The sequence below is a fragment of the Protopterus annectens genome, chromosome 3.part1 (genome assembly GCF_019279795.1).
Source record: "Protopterus annectens isolate FY-2018-M chromosome 3.part1, PAN1.0, whole genome shotgun sequence".
NCBI classification, from domain to species: domain Eukaryota; kingdom Metazoa; phylum Chordata; order Ceratodontiformes; family Protopteridae; genus Protopterus; species Protopterus annectens.
In genome coordinates, this window is record NC_056732.1 from 49,793,269 (window position 1) to 49,812,631 (window position 19,363).

A 19,363-nucleotide genomic window follows, 5' to 3' on the forward strand; every position below is an offset into this window, starting at 1 on the left:
TAAGATTGTTTTCCTTGTTATGTGGTCAGGCTTTTTTATCACTGCTGACATACCCTGGATCCCACAGGTAGATAATAAAAAATGCCATTATTGACCCTTTGGATACTTCCTGATGTACATTGAACCTACATTAGTGTAGCTGTCTAGTATTACTGGTCATAACTGGACCTTCAGGTGTCTGTGGTTTGTCACAAGAGGTGCAGAATGTTTAACTTTCATTTAACAGCATTGCCTGACAAATGACATCTGAACTGGCTAGTTAAATATATATCCTGCCTGCTTTGAAAAGGCTGCTTGCACGTGGCTCATTTCAGGCCTGTCATCATTCTGATAGTAGGATGTTTTATAGTCATGGGCTAATGCTTCCAATTAACATATACGTCGTATGTCAGTGTGATTGGTTTTGTTGTCTGAACTCTTTATTGCAAGAGCTGTCACTTCTTGCACTACACTATTTGTTTAAAAAAATCACATTTCTGACTTGCTTGTTCAGAAAGGTTAGTAGTTTTTGGTTGTACTATGCTTACTTCTGTTTCTTTTTTGTCATTTCACCTCATTCATTTTTTTTCACTTTAATTAAATTTGATAAGTAGGCTGGAATTAAAACATTTGTGTTCAAGTTAGTGTTATTACAGTAGTTAAGAAGGGTCTAGTTTAAAGTACTGTTTGCCACTTTCACATGACCAGTTTTCCATCTTTCGGTATCCCACTCACCATTTTGTTGTCAGGGAAGATATAAAAATACATGACTGTAGCAAATTATTTTTTCAGGAGGGGGCTTTTACCCCTTGTGTAGTGGCTTTGTCCCCGTCCCCCCACCACACACACACACACTCTGGTCTCATGCTACCTTTGAGGGTGCACCAACTTGGAGAAAAGGGAATAATTGTATTTCCCTTGTCTTTGCGTACATGTAACCCTGGAGGTAGTATATGCATTGATCAGGAATGTGGTAACAAAATCTCCACATCAGGAAGTGTAGAGTCACAGCTGCCTCCATAAATGCTTTTAAATGTTTGCTATTTTCATTTACTGCAGTTTTCTCTCAAACAGTGGACAGTGAAGTTATCAAACTGGTATATAATACATTGGTCATCTATAAGTCAAAATAGAGCCATCAGGAATCATGGAATTATAACATAATACGTTTTACCAGTATTTTTATGATCTGCCTAGTTACTGTATGTCATTGCCATCCTGTGAATCATTAAAACAGATCTCATTTAGAAGGCAGATTACGCATGTTTTGTTTCAAGGACCACCTGTTGAGATTTAGTCCACAAACTCTTATGAGAAGAATGAGAAGAAAATAAAACTTCAGCCACGATGAAGTCAAATGCAACATGTATTTCTTGAAGGTGATTGTTTTTTAAGCCTAATTTATTTTCCCACAGCATACCATCAGTAGCCCCAGGGCCTCTTCTTATCCACCTGAAATACAAAACCTCCTAATTCCCCCGCACTACCTCTTACCCATGTTTGAAGCTGGTGAGGCAACTGTTTCACAGTCGCTCTGCTAATTTTCCAACCGTTTGCACATGCCTGGTAACACTCCAGAGATGGGTCATGCAGTAGGTGTCAGCACTGCTGTGACCCTCATTTCTGGAAGGAGCTGACATCAGCAAGCCATTTCACTGGTCCACAGGCAGTAGTGCATGCTGTCTCCACCAGAGGTATTAATTGCACCAGTGTGTCTGGATCATGCACCTCCCCCTCCTGTATGGGCAGGCACATCTTCCAATCTGTGCCATCAGGTGCTAGAGCTGCCAGCCAGGTTTTCTGGGCCATAGTCAGGACTTTAGCCATTTAATGCCATCTGTGCAGACCAGATGCCTCTGTTTTTGAACTGTAACTTACCTCTTAGGAACTGAAATTGTCTGACCTCTTCTTGAGAGTGAACACTTTTGTGAGCTCAGTACTTGGAGCCTTTAACATATTCTTTGTACTCCTCAAGTGTGCTTTTAGATGTTGTTTTTTAAGTCATGGGTGGAGTCTTTTAGCTGTGATGACTTGATGTAAACCTGCATCAAATAAATAGACCCACGTCTCCTGCTGTCTGCACTTTTGTGTGTTTTAAGTTGTAATGTTCATAGATGTGCTTTCAACTTAGATTTCTCTGGTTCCATCTTCTGAAAAATGCATTTGGGTTTTCCTCTGCCGTTTTCTTATTTGTAGAATACTTAGGCGTGTACTGGCAGCAGTCCTCTGTGATGTGGGAGTCTTTGATATGATGACTGTTAGTAAATGGTCTTGGTCCTCCTCAAATCTGCTCTTTTTGTTACTCGTGTACAGTTCCGTGATGTTGACAGAGGAACACATGCAAAAGGCGGGGCAGACGCTCTCTTTTTAGTTGATCTTGTCACCTTGTCAGGACACCGATCGTTTCTTAGGTACATACTGCTGTTAGTTACTGCTCCTCAAAATCATTAGTGTTAGTGGCACAACAGGCAATAAAATCACCTTTGATGTGACTGGAAGATCGACATATTCTATTCTCACACCAGGAGTTTAGATTCATTTTTCAGCACTAACACTAGTGCATTGTAGAAGAAGGGGTGCTGCATTTCTGAGGTCAGATGAGACTTTAAACTGAAGTCCCGTCTGCCTGAGTTGGTGGTAGCTGAAATGAAGGCAACAGATCCCATAGTGCTTATTGCAAATAGTAGTGGAAATCCCCCAGTCCCCTGGTCAACTTTTCCTTAGTATGAATACCTCCTCGGAGTGTCCCTGAAAAGAGGCCATATGCCTAATGGGGCTAACGCAGTCAGCAAAGTATGAATGAATGTAATTGATAGTGAAATCAGTCAGTGAATTCATTTACATTTCTTTTCTTTTTGGCTTTTGAACTTTGAGTTATAATGTCAAAACTCTTGTTTCATAAACAAAGTGTCTAAAAAAATGGTGATTTTAGCATGAGATGTTTTCCCCTTATAAAGGATAATTTGCCTAACAGCTATAATTTTTTGTCAGATATTTATCCATAGTACGCTCTCCACAGGTGATAAGATATTATATGAGAGCTGGGGTTACTATTATATGGGTAAAACAGAAAGACAGTCAAGAAAAAGAATTTACGAACATTTGTATGCTATACAAAAAGAGAACATTAATGCCCTGTTTAGGCATAGTGTAGAATGTCAGGATTTCACCAGCTTTGAATTTGGTATACTAGAGGTTGTACCCAAAAAACCTAGTGGCAGATGTTGGGAGTTAGTATTAGAACTTAAAGAATTACAATGGCAGATAAGATTAAATGTAGTAAATTCTCCGGGGATAAATGAAAGCCTATGCTTACTCCCTGTTCTAAAGAGGAGAGCCTTAGAATTGTAAAGTATATGTAAAAAACATTTGTAACTAAAAAATTTTTGGGAAAGTTTTCTGATCAAAAGACACCATCTTCCTGGTATATCACTCGTTATAAGTAATCGAAGAGTTATTTCATTTGGGTAGGCACTAGTTGTATGTCATCAGTTTTGGTCATCATACATTTCTTGTATGTTTTTATAGTATTTTTTTACAGTATTGTTTTACACAAAGAGGTCAAGCAATGTGTAATAAAATGACGTGGCTTAATTTTTATACAAATACTTGTTTTAACTAACTGTATAAGAAAAAAGGGGGGAGTTCCTGTTTTTTAAGGAGGTGGACTTTTAATTAATTGATTTAATATAACAAGCATGAGTTTAAGCTGATTGTTTGTTCTGATGAAGTCCCATCAGTTACGAAAGCGCTTGATGATTTGGAATTTTTTTTTCTTTCTTTTTTGGACATTGAATAAAACGTTTATTGGAATATTTACAGTGTGGTGGCTGCCTTACAGAATTCTAGTGGTGTGGTGGTCGAGTGAGTGGCTATTTATTAGTTATTTGGTCTTCAAGACATTCATTTTTGCTGGTTTGGGGTTTTTTGTGTGTTTTTCAGCATTGACCGGGCTATGCTGCAGTTCCGAAGGAAGTGTGTGGTTTATTGAGCAGTATGGAGAGCTCTAGAGACATGCATATATTACACTCTTGGTGCAATAGTGTTAAAACTTCCTTTAATTCACAGGATTTGTTCAACCAATCTGAACAAACCAGTGTTGGTGAACTGACACAGTTAATTGCTGTGTTGACTCAACAAGTTGGTGAAATGCAATTAAAACTAGATAGACTACAACTCCCAAGAGGCAATGATGATGAGCTGAGACATGAGGGTAAGAGTGTCCATGAGAGGTTAGCCAATCTGGGAGATTTCTCCGATAGAGATCCGTAATGAACAGGACTGAATGGAATTAATTATGGAGTCACTCAGCCTCTCAGTGATTCGGATGGTGCCAGAAGAAAAAACTTTAACTTCCACGATTGGATTAGATCGGAAGTCTGTTTTTCTGCAAATGGTTTGAACATTCCGACCAGGCAAATACAAGGGACATTTCAAAAGATGTTAAATGACCTGGAAAACAAACTTCATAAGGTATGGGGTTTGCAGTCTGACAACCTGTATTTGAATGAAAGTCTTAAGAATAAACAGGTTGCAAAAGGTCTGAGAATATTTACATTTCCAAATGGTTTAAAAGTTGTGGGTTTAAAACTGAAGAATTGTTAAATATGTTTGATCGGTTTGGATGCGAGTTTGTCTTTTATTATTAAGTTAAACAACACAAACATTAAGTTATTGGACGAGTTGGAGATTTTGAATAATGCAATTCTTAACTACTACTTGTTTGAGACAAATCCATTTAAGTATGACAATATTTTGAAGAAAGTAGAAAACTATGTAAAAGTGAATTTAGAGTGGAAAAAGAAGATGACTAGGGATGACGACTGTAGCAAAAAAATGCTTACCCATTACCAAACTCTTTTTATGATGTAAATGATACAACAAAAGAAGTCAACAGGGAATAACATGAATAGGGTTAAAGTGTTGAGTATGAACTTCATAAAGTGAGCACACAGGATAGAGATTCGTCAGATTACGAAGTTAATTACCCACCGTTAAGATCGTAAAGAATATAACTAGACAAAAGAATTTTTTCCCTAGTCTTGTGCTCCAAGAGGAGGGAGAAGGAGGGGGAGGGGATTGAGGTACAACAGTTAACCCAACACAGTGATTTAAATGATATGGTAGAAGATTTAGAAATAAAAGAGGGGATTGTGGTTAGGTAAAAAGACTTTAAGATCTTTAATTATACAGATATAACAGTGGACAAAACCTATTTTTCACTTTTGAAAAAAGGTTTCAAGTTTATAAAATCATTCAGAGTGGGTGTGGTGGATATTATAACTTAACTCAAGTTATTTACTAGGAGGTTGAATTTAAATGTGTTTTTTAAAGATCAAATAAAAGATGCGAATTGTCCAAGAGAACTATTTAAGAAAAAAAGTTGTTTCAACCCTCCACTGTAATATCAGTTTTTGAAAGGGCTTGTTTGACAGATATACATTCATGAATGTTGACAATATGAACAAATATTTTAACTTAAAGGATGTGTGAATTAATGAAAGAGATAAGAAACGATGATATTAGAATGATGAAGTTGGACAAAGGTGGGGGAATTGTTTTATATGGAAAGATGGATTATATAAATCAATTATTTGAAATTTTCTATGATACAGACAAATATCAGGAAGTTTCAAAGAATGAACTATATTTGACCCACAAGAAGATTCAGTTATTATTAGAAGATGCATTATCTCAGGTGGTCATTTCTGAAGAAATATATGAGTTCTTAAAATCTGACCACTCATTCCAGTAGCATTTGGAATCCCTAAAGTCCATAAAAGTTTGTCACATCCACCGTTTAGAGTTATTATATCGGCACAAAACGGGCCTACTTATTCAATAGGAGTGTTTATAGATAGAGTGCACAAAAATTCAATTGCCCTAATTAATTATATACTAAAAGGCTCTTGGGATATGTTGTCAGAGATTGACATAAGTTGATTTAGTGATGAATATTTTTCTACCATAGATGTTATAGATTTATTTACATCAATTCCTCACCAGGACGGGTTAAACTTATTTCACAAAGCTATCTGAAGTCTTACAAGATTAAATGAGACTTTGATTAATTTTATTATGATGGCCATAGAGTTAATTTTGGACAGCTATTTTACTTTTGAGTCTGTTTATTTTAAACAATTGAAAAGGGGGTAGCGATGGGTGCAAGTTGTGCACCCATCTTTGCTAATTTGGTTCTATATGCCTGGGAGGTTGAGTATGTTTGTATGTTTTTAGTTTGGAATTTTGCAAGTATTGGATATCGTAGTTCTGCTTTTTAGATGATATGCTTATTATATGAAATGAAAATTCAGAGCAAAAGGATTTATTTTTAGATTATTTAAATAATAATACACCTTATTTTAAGTTTACTGGTAAATTTTCAGAAGAAAGTATTGATTAGTTGGACAGTACACTGTTTAAGGATAAATCCAAAAGGAAATTTGTTACAAAAATGTATAGGAAAGAAACATTCTCCAGTAATTATTTAGATTTTCAAAGTAACCATCCAGGACACACGAAAAGGAATATTCTTAAAGGACAACTCGTCAGCTGCGAGAATGTGTTCCGATATGGAAATCTTTGAGGTCGAAATACAAAAAATAGCTGGGATGTTTTTAAACGGGGGTTATCCAAAAAAAATTAGTACAGGAATTGTGTGAAGAGGTCAAGTCTGGATGGTGAGTTAAATACAGGCCCATTTTAGATGAGAAAAGCTGCTTTAACAACAGAGAAGATACAATGAAGGAAAAGCAGAATTTTAATAGGGGATGGTGATTCCATTTGGAGCTGGCACCAAGGAAGTGAACATCATAATGAAAAATTGGATTATGTTTAGGGGGAACACAGGCATTATGGGTTTTTTGGGTATGGAGCCCCAGTTCATTTATAAAACTGGTAGGAATTGTAAGTCCTTCTTTGAACATGGACTTGTAAAAACCCTGATTGCCTCTATGGGAACAAACAGTTGTGGAGCTTGTAGGCAATGGTAGGAATTGTAAGTCCTTCTTTGAACACGGTCTTGTAAAAACCCTGATTGCCTCTATGGGAACAAACAGTTGTGGAGCTTGTAGGCAATGTCCTTACATTTCATATGAATAAATTCTTGTTCTCCAAGGAATACCTTTTGAGATGAAATTACAAAAGGGTAATTGTAATACTGTGGGCATAGTTTATATGGCAGTGTGGTGAGGGCTGTGGTCACTATTATGTGGATAAAACAGAAAGACAGATAAGAAAGAGAATTTATGAACATTTGTATTCTGTACAAAAAAAGAACATTAGCAATTTTTATTTTACACAGAGAGGTCAAGCAATGTGTAATTAAAGGACATGGAACTTCATTTCTATACAAATACATGTTTTAACTAACCGTATAAGAGGAGGAGTTCCTGTTTTTAAGGAGGTGAACTTTTAATTAGATAATTGATTTTAATGTAAAAAGGATGAGCTTAAGCTGATTGTTCTGATGAAGTTCCATTTTGAGTGTTCAGGGACGAAAGCGCTTGAAGATTTGGAATTGTGTTTTTTGACATGGAATAAAACTTTTAATAGAATATTTAGTGTGGTGGCTGCCTTACAGAATTTTAATGGCGTGGTGGTCAATTGAGTGGCTATTTATTGGTTTGTTGGTCTTCAAGCCATTTATTTTCACTGGTTTGTTTTTTTTTTTTTTTTTTTTTGGCTTGTCAAATATTGCAAAATATCTGCATAAAAATTATTTTCACTGATCTTGACAGATGCACACCGTCCTGTCTGAACATGTGTGCCCAACATTAGGCTTGGATGCCCTACACATTTCCATTTTTTAAAGACAGGATATTTTTTCATGTAGGTATTTACTCAAAAAATCTTTTCTTTCACATTGACCTGATTCTCATTTCTATATGTTTTTTGTAAAAAAATGAGTCCTAACACCAGTACAGGCTATACTAAGAGGGCTGTAAGTTCCCTACTAGCAGTAAGAGAGACCTTAATGACATGAATAAAAACATTTCTGTACTTCCTTACATTAAGGTGTTCTAAAGCTTGTCTCAGATCCTCTAGTTTTGATCCTAGTAAGCACAACAGAATTGAATCGTACAGGCTATACTAAGAGGGCTGTAAGTTCCCTACTAGCAGTAAGAGAGACCTTAATGACATGAATAAAAACATTTCTGTATTCCTTACATTAAGGTGTTCTAAAGCTTGTCTCAGATCCTCTAGTTTTGATCCTAGTAAGCACAACAGAATTGAATCGTACAGGCTATACCAAGAGGGCTGTAAGTTCCTTACTAGCAGTAAGAGAGACCTTAATGACATGAATAAAAAAATTTTGTACTTCCTTACATTAAGGTGTTCTAAAGCTTGTCACACATCCACTAGTTTTGATCCTAGTAAGCACAACATAATTGAATAATCATTATTTTCTTTGTAAATGTATCAGTTCTTGTAATAATTTAATCTCCATGTACAAGAATAACTTTTCTGACCAGATCTGAAGAATCTTCAACTTCTAATTCAGTAATATCTGCTCTGTCACTTGTTATAAAGGAGTGATCTTCATCACCATTAGTCTTAAGCCCACTGTTTTCATTGCGTATTACGTTTGCAAGCATACAGTGCTCATCAAGCTGGCTCTGTACATCCGTAGCTTGAGCCATGTTGTAACCGTCTGTGTTTCTCCTGTTTTTTTCTTACATTAATATTCTTCAATCCATCCACATTCAATTTTGATTTCTTCCTTTTCACCTATTCCTTGCCTCTTTTTTGTACCTTTTCTTTTGGAAACAGGCTGCCTTTTTCTGTAGACTAAAGGTTTTCTGATAGAAAAACGTTATTCCCTGTAGTCTGCGTGTTACATAAAGCAGTGTCCTTTTTAGTAGGTTCTTTCTTTACTTTACTTTATAGGCATTTATCATTTTTTCTTCTTTATTTGTTGTGAACATCATCCTTTCTTTCTTAGTTTTTTTTTTTTTTTATTTCCTTCTAAACACTCTGAATCCTCAGATTGCTGAATAGTTGTGTCTAGAATTCCAAAGTTGTCAGTGGCATTATCTCATTTCATAGGGGTTGAGTGATCTTTACAGACAAGACACATCCTTTTCTAAATGTATTCTGTTTGCTCTTAACTTAACATTATTTATCTCTGCAGTCCAGTCATTAATATATGTGACAACAGATGTTAAGTTGTCTATCTCGCCTTCATTCTTGCTGGTTGGGTTCGGAGCCGATCCTCGGCTCCGACTCGACCATCTTCAAAAGCTCGAGAGCTGCTTATTGGCTCGAGGCCCCCCTATATCCCATGATGCCTGGCCCTAGTTACCCAGATCTCGTTTGCCACTTCTGCTACGAGGTTGTTCTACTGGCTCAGGTTGTAGAAGTTTTACTATTTTTATTGTAAATTTTCTTGTTTAAAATCTATATTGGTAGTGTAGAATTAGTCATTAGTTAGACCTTACTATTGTAGCTAAGTTTTTCTTCTAGCTAAGCTCTTTTTTTAGGAAACTCGTTTTAGTTAGAGAGTTTCCCCTCCCCCCCTTCTCTCCCTTTTCCACAGAAAGGTTATTTCTGTTTAGGTTAGAGGTTAGCCTTTCTTTCTATCTCCCTTATTTAAAAAAAAAAAAGTTCCCTTTTCTTCTAATTAATCACTGTTAGTGTTTAGTGATAGTTGTAGATATTTTTTTCTTGGTTGTATTGGTATTGTAGTGTGTATTGGTATTTGTAGTGGTTTGTGGTAACTCCAGATTGTAACTTTTTTGCTGTGGGGTACCTTAAACTTTTGTGTGGAATTTTGTCCTTGGTTTTTCCTCTCCGGGATGTTCAAGGATCCAAAACCGTCCGGATTCAAGAAGTGTGATTCATGCTGTCAGAAGATGTCTCTGACAGATGGTCACACTTCTTGTGTTTATTGTCTGGGCGCTGTGCCCCTGCAGGACTCTTGCTCTATCTGTCATGCCTTCAGTCCAAGAGTCCTGCAGGAGCGCAAAAATAAATTGATTCTGAGGGGTATGCTTAAACCCCAAGATTCTCGGTGAAGGCTCAGCCGGCAAAATCGTCCAGGCCACCTAAACCATCATCTCCCAGTTCGGAGCCATCGGGTGAAGCCACACAAGCCATTTTATCTCCAGCTGGAACCGATGTCCCTCCCTCCCTCCCAGTTGGCTCCGACGCGGTCTTCGGAGCCGGCTGAGAGTCAAAAGAGATCCAGGTCTCCTTCTTTGGAGTCTATACGTTTGGCTCCGAAGTCGCCCCTGCTCCAGTTGGAGCGTAGTCACTGATCATCCCACTCTTCTCGGTCCTCTAGACTTTTGGACCATGACTTGGAAAGAGTGGTCAGTAGGCTGTTAAAATCGCAGGCCCTAGCCAAAATGTTGTCCAGCCCTCCTCATCAGGAGTCGGCTCCGTCCACGGCTGTAGATATTCCTCCTCCAACTCTTCCTATGAGCTCGGAGCCAGAGTTAGTTGGGGTTTGACTCGTGGAACCGTCTGCGCCGATACCCTCTCTTTCGGTTTCGTCATCGGCTCCAATCCCTTCCATGGTACCTTCCCTGGAGGGATCTGGGCACCAAGACTCGCTCGTCGGCTCCGAGGGGGCGAGTGGCATCGGACCCTTGTCTGACCCTTTTCTCCCTCTCGGTGCTTTGGCGCAGGTGAGCTCGGCTCCCACATCTGCCTCGGAGCCGTCTCCCTCGGTGCGGAGAGGGCTTCTGGTTTCTTCGGAGCTTGAGCCTTCTCTGCGTCCGGGCAGGGACGCCTTCGAGGTGTTGAGGAGTGTACTGGCCCCTGAGTCAGTCCCACGATCGACCCCATCTGTTCCTCCCCCTAGGGTGCCTGCGTCAGCCTCTGCCCCTCTTCCAGACCCCAAGCGTGGGGATCCAGCACTCCAGGACACCCCTTTGGGTGTATCCTCCTCTTCCAAGGCCTCCCCTGATCTTTCAGAGGAGCCACCTCGCAAGAGAAAATGCAAGAGGAAGCATGTTGACTCCCCAGAGTCTATCACGTCAGATACCGACTTAGAGGAGTCGGAAGGGACCCCAAGATCCCCCTCTGAAGATGTCTCCTTCTCAGACATCCTTGAGATGCTTAGGCAGAGGGGAAACTGGACTACCCTAAGCCCTTCCGAGGATGAGTCGGTATTCCTGGATGTGTTTGGATCCCAACCTTCCACTTCCTGGGTGTCTCCGCCTTTCGACCCACTGATGTCTGTGGTGGCTCGAAAGGCGTGGACGGCTCCAGATACAGTGGAACCAACCCCTAGAAGACCTGCCAAGTTTATTACTGCCCTGCAGGATAAACCTTTCTTGACCAAGGTTGTCCCCGTTGATGCCATGGTGGTAGCAGCGGCCACAAAGAAGAAGTTGGCTGAAACTTCATCTGTCCATCCCCCTAACAAGGAGTCCAGGATGATGGACAGATATGGGAAGCGAATGTTCTCTTCAGCGACCTTTTCCATATGGTCCCTGAATTACCTGTGCCACTTTACCCATCTTCAGAGGGATGTCCTGAAAGAGCTTGGAGATACCCTCCAAGATCCATCAGCTGAGGGGGCCCAGGCTAAGGCAGCCTCCCAGCTAGCGACTCTTAATTCAGTGGTAAACTCCTCTATGCGGCTCATTTCGTATGCAGCCAATGGTACAAGTAGAGCCGCAAGCATAGGCGTGGACCTAAGGAGGCACGCTTGGATGCGGCTGTGTAACTTTGCGGAACCTTTCAGAGCGTCTTTCACCAACACCCCATTTGATGGTTCCTCTCTCTTCGGACCACAGTTGAAAGATACCCTTACCAGGTGTGAGCAAGAAGGCAAGACTCTGTCTGCCATAGGAGTCCGTTTTTCCACTCCTTCCAGACCATATCCTAAGAGTCAGAAGAGTGGAAAGATGTGGTTCCGGAAATCCCAAGGAGCCTTGCCGGACACACGTGGTGAGTTTCCCTTCAGGGGCAGAGGAGGGAACATTAACAGACGCCGCCCTCGTGGCAGAGGGGGTCCGCAAAACCAGGGCAGCAGAGAATCTTTCTCTGACAAGCCCTTCCAGCATCCCTGAAGGGTTTCCCGGCTGCTCACCTCTGGAGGCAGTCAGGGAAGATTATTGCTGTACCCAAGAGCCTGGCAAGACATAACTCAAGACAAATGGGTACAGTCCGTCATATCCAGAGGTTATAGAATTCCTTTCGTCCGCACCCCCTTAAGGTCAAACAAGTCCCTTCCAGATGTTCCACCCAATCTCAGGGACCAAGCTGTGCAAGAAGTCTCAAAACTGCTAAGAAAAAGGGTCATCCAGCAAGTCCCAGCAGACCAACAAGGATCCGGAATTTACTCAAGGTTCTTTTTGGTACCAAAAAAGACAGGGGACTGGAGACCCATTTTGGATTTCAGCAGACTAAACAAGTCTATACAAAGAATGAAGTTCCGGATGGTTACGCTTCAGTCCATTTTACCCTTTCTGGGTCAGGACAATTGGATGTGCTCCATAGATCTTCAGGATGCGTACTACCACATCAAGATGGACAGACGCTCCCGTAGATTCCTTCCCTTCCAGCTGGGAGCCAGCCGTTATCTGTTCAGAGCTCTGCCCACAGCCCCCAGGGTGTTTACCAAATGTATGGCAGTAGTTACTGCTCACCTGAGATGGCAAGGATTCCAGGTGTTTCCATATCTCGACGACTGGCTCCTCACTGCTACCACCAGACATCACCGTCTGCGAGCCAGAGACTGCACCATCCACACTTGCTCCAGGCTAGGTATCACAATAAATTTCGAAAAGTCTGCATTGTCACCCTGTCAATCTATCACCTTTATAGGCGCAAATTTAAATACCAAAGACATGTTAGCGAGCCTCCCACTAGACAGAGTTTTAGAGATTCGTCAGCATGTCAGGGTTTTACTAGCATGCAAAAGGATTCAAGCCAGGTTTGTCCTTCAGACGCTAGGTCTCATGGCAGCAGCGATCGTACTTGTCCCTCTAGCTCACTTTCATATGAGGATCCTCCAGTGGCTTCTTTTCACCCAATGGTCCTTTCAGCAACTTCCCATGTCTTACATGATTATGATCACTCAGACATGCAAGAAGCATCTTGCGTGGTGGATGGTCTCCACATCAGTGCTCCACGGCAGACCATTTGTTCTTCCCCCTCCAGTGGCTACAGTGACCATGGACGCTTCCCTGATTGGGTGGGGGGGGGCATATCAGGGCAGAACAGTCCAAGGCACCTGGCAACCTCACGAGTATCATCTGCACACATAAATGTCCTGGAGATGAGGGCCGTGCTCCTAGCATTGCAGGCTCTTCAGGGCTCTCTTCCTAAAGGGACCATTGCAGTTCAAACGGACAATATGTCTGTAGTGTGGTACATCAACAAGCAGGGTGGAACAAGGTCCTACCCCTTATGTCGAGAAGCGCTCAGACTCTGGCAGTGGGCGATCTCTTCCCAATGGTTTCTGATTGCAGCGCACATCCCTGGGAGGTCCAACGTCATAGCAGACAGACTGAGCAGAGCAATTCTCATGCCTCACGAGTGGTCCCTGAACCAGGTAATTGCGGACCAAATCTTCCGCAAATGGGGCCAACCTTGCTGCGACCTTTTTGCAACTTCCTTCAACAGCAAGTGCAGCAATTTCTTCTCTCTCCTTCCACTTCCCCGACATTCCCCCAGAGACACTCTAGTCCACGATTGGCCCCAGGGACTTCTTTATGCATTCCCTCCTTTCCCCCTTATACTGAAACTAATTCAGAAGGCTACTGCTTTGGGTTGCAAAATGATCCTCATTGCCCTGTACTGGCCTCGACAAATATGGTTTCCGTTCCTGCATCGCTATCTTCTCGAACAGCCTTGGACTCTGGACCTAGTTCCAGACCTCCTGATTCATCATTCAGGCAGGCTGCACCAATCCCTACACTCCCTCCAGCTCACAGCGTGGCTGCTCCACTTCCAACCTTAGCCAGGCTCCCAGATATCTCCCCCTCTCTGCGTGAAATCCTTGTGTCTTCACACAAGTCTATGACCAGAAAAACTTACACTTATAAGTGGAAACGTTTTTCTTCCTGGGCAAAGGCAAAAAGTATTTTCCCCTTTTCAGCCCCCGTACACTCCATTTGCTCTTCCATGTGGGGTCCGCTTCCGCTGCAATTAGAGTTCAGTTAGCAGCAATTTCATATTTTCACATTGGCCTATCGGAAAACAATATCATGTCCCATAAGCTCTGTAAAGCCTTTCTCAAAGGAACCTCTCTGCTCAGGCCCCCAGTCAGAGATCCTCCACCTCCGTGGGATCTAAATTTGATTTTAGCTTCGCTAATTTTGCCCCCTTTTGAACCTGTAGCTTCTTGTTCACTGAAGTTCTTATCTTGGAAAACCCTTTTTCTGGTAGCTATTACTTCAGCCAGAAGAGTTTCAGAACTACAGGCTCTTTCTATCCGACCCCCATACCTTGTGTTCCACAATGATAGGGTTGCTCTGAGGACTAATCCTTCTTTCCTTCCTAAGGTCTCTTCAGAGAGTAACTTGAATCAGTCCATAGACCTTCCTGTGTTTTTCCCTAACCACTCCAGCAGGGCGGAGTATAAGTTGCATCAGTTAGATGTTCACAGGCAACTACGCTTTTATTTACATAGAACCAAGGACATTAGAAAATCAGATCAACTGTTTCTGTCTTATGCAGTAGGTAAACAGGGGCTTCCAGTCTCCAGGGTGACCTTATCCAGGTGGTTGTCTTCTATCATCATGTTCATATACAAACTCGGGAACAAAGAATTACCGGTCAAACCAAAGGGTCACTCCACCAGAGCTTTAGCCACTTCAGTGGCTTTTCAGGCTAGGTTGCCCATGGACTGTATTTGTGCTGCGGCTACATGGGCTAACCCACATACTTTCATTTCGCATTACAAGTTGGATTTGGTTTCCAGGAGCAGAGCTGATTTTGGGTCCACTGTTCTGAAGAGTCTTTTCCGATGAGTCACCCAGGTTTTTAGGTGCTAGGGACGCTGTCCCAACCAGCAAGAATGAAGGCAAGATAGACAACTTAACATAAAGAAGTTATGTACCTACCATAACATTCCATGTTAGTTGTCTTCTTCTCGCCTTCTTTCTTGCGTCCCACCCTCCATCCCCCTATCCTAGTTGACCGAGAAGAGTTCCTCTTGTTTTTGCACTGGCTGAGTCTTCTCTGACTATTTCCTTCTGCTTAGTAGCCTCACCAGTAGGAATTATGCATTCTAGGATAGCATTCTTTTATTATTATGTCTGCAGTTAGACTTACTAAACGAGATCTGGGTAACTAGCGCCAGGCATCATGGGATTTAGGGGGCCTCGAGCCAGTAAGCAGCTCTCGAACTTTTGAAGATGGCCGAGTCAGAGCCGAGGATCGACTCTGAACCCAACCAGCAAGAAAGAAGGCGAGAAGAAGGCAACTAACATGGAACGTTATGGTAGGTACAGAACTTCTTTTTCTACAAGCTGTGCCAGTTGCACAAGTACAGTCATCAGTCAGTCTACATTTACTACTAATGGTAAGCAAGTCTTCCAACTTTTGACACGAACGCAGATCATCAGTGTTATCAGGTGTTACCTTTAAATATGCATGACATTTATTACACTGTGCAAGAAGGAGCCAGAAATGGCCTAAGCTGAGACCATCTTTATGCGAGAAGCATGCTGATCTCCTTGGAAAAGTGGGTCAGCCTGTCTAGGGAAGGGTGCAAAGCTTTAGAGGCTGGTCTAACTTTTTTGTCTACAGCAGAACATGAGGCCTACCATAATGGTTACTGGAACAGTGATCCATACAAAAACAGCCATGTTGTGTTCATTACACAACAGTACTTACATTTTTGGGTTGGCTGAATTGAGTGGATATCTTGCTGTACACCATTACTGGTAATGTGAATGAATGATTTCACACATGGGTGTTGCTGAAGCTAAAATCTAGATGCAAGAGCCAAGACTGTTTTGAGGAATTGTAGTTACATAATAAATATACTGACATCTGGAAGGCTGTTATTAAGGGCAGAAATTGCATCATTCATAGGACAGAAAAGTGTGGTATTCATAAGGGGATGGGTAGCTATGAAATGGGGCAGCTGACTGAGATTCCTGAACAACATCAGAAGATACGCAATAAGAAAAAGTCTGAGAAGCTTCATAAAAAAAGGCTTTAATTAAAAGTAAATTCTGACATTTTGATCAAATGTAAAAGGAAGGTAGTCTTCATGAGCAGAGAAGATAAAAAAAATAAAAAAAATGACAGTGGAACTAGTAAATGACTGCATTATAAGACATTTAACTATTTTAATAGAGTAAAAAATGCAAGAGTAATGAAACCCAAGTGAAACCTAAAAAGTAGTGACTCAACCCCAGTATGAAATGTTACTGTATTCTGTTTATGCTTGAAGCATGTGAAGCACACAGTTGATTGCTAAGGAATGTTAAGTGTGAAAAATAACAACTGTAGGCAAAATCAAATCCACTTTAGGAGATTGAAATACTAGCCTTGGGAAATGATATATGGTGATTATAGATATCCAAAAAATGTTTGGCTGCAGTCAGAGACAGAATTAAGTGCAAACATGCTGCTTCAGCATTACCTGTAACTTGCTGCTCTCAGGAAATGTTATCTGTTTTTATTTTTCTGTGTTGTTTACTGCTTTTTTTTCTTTCTTTCTTTCTTTGAAGGATACCGCCCTAATTCTCGTGACCGTACACCAAGAGGCCGTGGAGCTGGTCCATCCTGGGGTAACAGTGGGGGTAATAGTGGTGGCTCAAGAGGAAAGTTCCTAGGAGGAAACAGTGGACGTGGTCGCCATGCTCGGTCATTTACAAGATAAAAGCCCCTCGCACTCAAAAGTATCCTGACCATGTGAAGTTTTTAATGTTTCCTCAAGATGTGAAAGTGAAATAATTAAGACACTGAAGGACCAAGTTTTCTTTTGTACTTGGGAGACAGAATATTTTGTTTGAATGAAACAGAAATATTTGTTTCATACAAGAACTGGACATTCAATAAAAAAAACTGTCCTTTACTGTATTTTTGTGTTTGATTTTACATGGATGATGTGACGGCAGTATTTCATTCTTAAAATTTGTTAAGATGATTAAAGTAAAGCTGATTTGAGGAAGAATTAGGTCATTTATGAGTGCAAACAAAAAATAACTCCATCTTTCATTTTAGCAGTGTTATGCTTAGAAATACAGGTATGTATGAGCTATAGAAAGATACATATACTTGTAGAGTCAGTCTGATAGGCTGCTGTTCTTACTGGCTTGCTTTGCTGGCTAGTGCATGGTGTGTTTGTGCAGAATTCACAATGAGTTTCATGACCATGCTGCAGTTTGTACAGAAGAATCTTTCTGCAAAGGTAGGTGCGTATAAATGTGACATACTTGTGCCATTTGGAACTGTTACAGTTTAGTAATTGTCAAATTAGTATAAGGTAAAGTAGATGACTGTATGGCAAAGAGTGATGAAGTGTTAGCTGTGATACATGTGACCCCGAAGTGATTTACGGACCTGGGCTCTGGTGAATCTTGCAGGAGGAGGGTAGGAAAGAGTGATTGTTGCAAGCTCATCTCTGTGGGGAACTGGGATGGCTTGGTCTTCCACAGTACTGACACTCAGTGGAAGCTAGGTGTCATGGCAAAGACAAGACAAAGGTCTTGATTCGGTAATCCACCAATAGTCAAACACTGGCACATGCACGTAAATGTGGATGTGTCCTCAAACCAGCATTTCAGAATGTCAGAATGCCAGTATCAAATTGCTACAAGCATGGAAGTCATTAGGGCAGAAAAATCCTGATGGCTGCCTGGATGATGGTATCGCATGACAGTATGGTACCTGAAGAGGAATAAATGGACTTGCTGATAACAGAGTGGGTGTTATGATATACAGACACGGGAGAGAGAAAAAAGATCAAATGTAAGACAAAGCTTCGATTTTTAAAATTTAAATAGAACAGAGCAGTTGCTACCGGTTGTATATTGTATAGCAATGAACATAAGATTTTATGATATACAACACTTCCTGAATCTGATGTGTTTAACAGCAGTTGACTTCTGTTACCCTATTTCATTTCATTTACCCAATTTTACCCACTTTGTTTCATTGTAGTTATGTTGGAGTTATGTCTGGTACTGTCTTCAAAAAGGTTGCAACACAGACTACTGATATCAGCTGTAAAAATCATAATGGAGATTATTGCTTTATCAGGCTGCTTAATGAAGTCTGTATTTCATGGTGCATCCATTGTATAATGTTACCCAAGGATCCGGTAACTGTGGGTGCAGTTATATTTAAAAGATGCAAGTGTATCATGATTTCTGAGACAGACTAATGGTAAGTCACTTAAGCAGATTTGAAGATGGGGAGGCATGTTGCATGCGAGTACATGAAATAAATTTGCAGTAACTGCAGAGATGGGTAACAGAAGTTACCACTGCAGTCTCACAGCTCTTGGTTTACTAGTTCATTCACACGCTTGGGGTGTCTTTTATGTGGAATCTGTATGCTCCTCATTTTAATTTTTTGTTGAGTGCTTCAGTTTCATCTGATATCACAACGATTCCATTAGTGAAGTGACGATCCCCCACGCTGCCCATAGTTCGTGCTGTGTGTATTTGCGCATGCATGTGCATATGCTGTCCATGTCTGGGATACTGTGCTACCATTCCTGTCTTTTTTGCCTGTGTTGGCTCTAAGAGATAGTTTCATCACATTTCCTCTTGTTATTTCCAATCAACTGTCAATCTGATTTTGGTAACTTACCACTACAGCTTCCAGCCAGGCAAGCACCTTGTTGTAAGCAGATGCCAGTTGTGAGCAAACAGCTATGCCTTTATTGTTCATGGCCTAATTATCTTGTGGACTGTTGTAGAATTTATTCATTGTTCAAAATGGCCTTCCTTGCTAAAAAATAAGTGTGTGTTAAGTGAGGGCTCAGTTTTTCAACAAGCGCCCACTATTTCTTCATCTGAGGAAAGTTAAGAAAAGAAAAAAAACTGAGAGAGGCACAAGAAGTACTGGGATAGAACGAAGAAACTTAAAATGAATAAGGAATCCTTTGGAATTCCACACCTGGCACACACCACATTTCCCACCTTGCATTTAGAACTAGCACCAGCGCCTTTTCTTCTTCATCCTCCTCCTCTTCACTGGCTCTGTTCAAGACCCACTACTACAAGTAAACTGTGACAGTCTCCCTGGCTGGGGATCAATTTTGACTTTTAGCAATGCATAGGGAAATAAGATGGGCATTTTTTTTTTGTTTTATAGCCTCCAACCACCAACATAGGGTCCATTATCACTGATTACAGTCCTTTGGTTCTCACTATGGCCAGATGACATAATTTCTCTCCAAGGAAATTCTCTTCATTTTCAGAGCCAGCATCCCCTGATAGTGGGTCCTTGGACTATGGTA

At 40.9% G+C, this 19,363-nt stretch overlaps 1 protein-coding gene across 4 annotated transcripts in view; it reads left to right on the forward strand.

Moving 5' to 3' along the window:
- Positions 1-16,974, forward strand: part of VIRMA (vir like m6A methyltransferase associated) — a 1,734,630-nt gene extending 1,717,656 nt beyond the window's left edge. For all 4 annotated transcript variants that reach the window (XM_044066546.1, XM_044066545.1, XM_044066547.1 and 1 more), the window contains one exon: positions 16,623-16,974. In XM_044066546.1, the coding sequence (XP_043922481.1) occupies positions 16,623-16,774 (152 nt within the window). In that variant the 3' untranslated portion in view covers positions 16,775-16,974. The remainder of the gene's footprint in view (positions 1-16,622) is intronic.
- Positions 16,975-19,363: the final 2,389 nt, after the last annotated feature.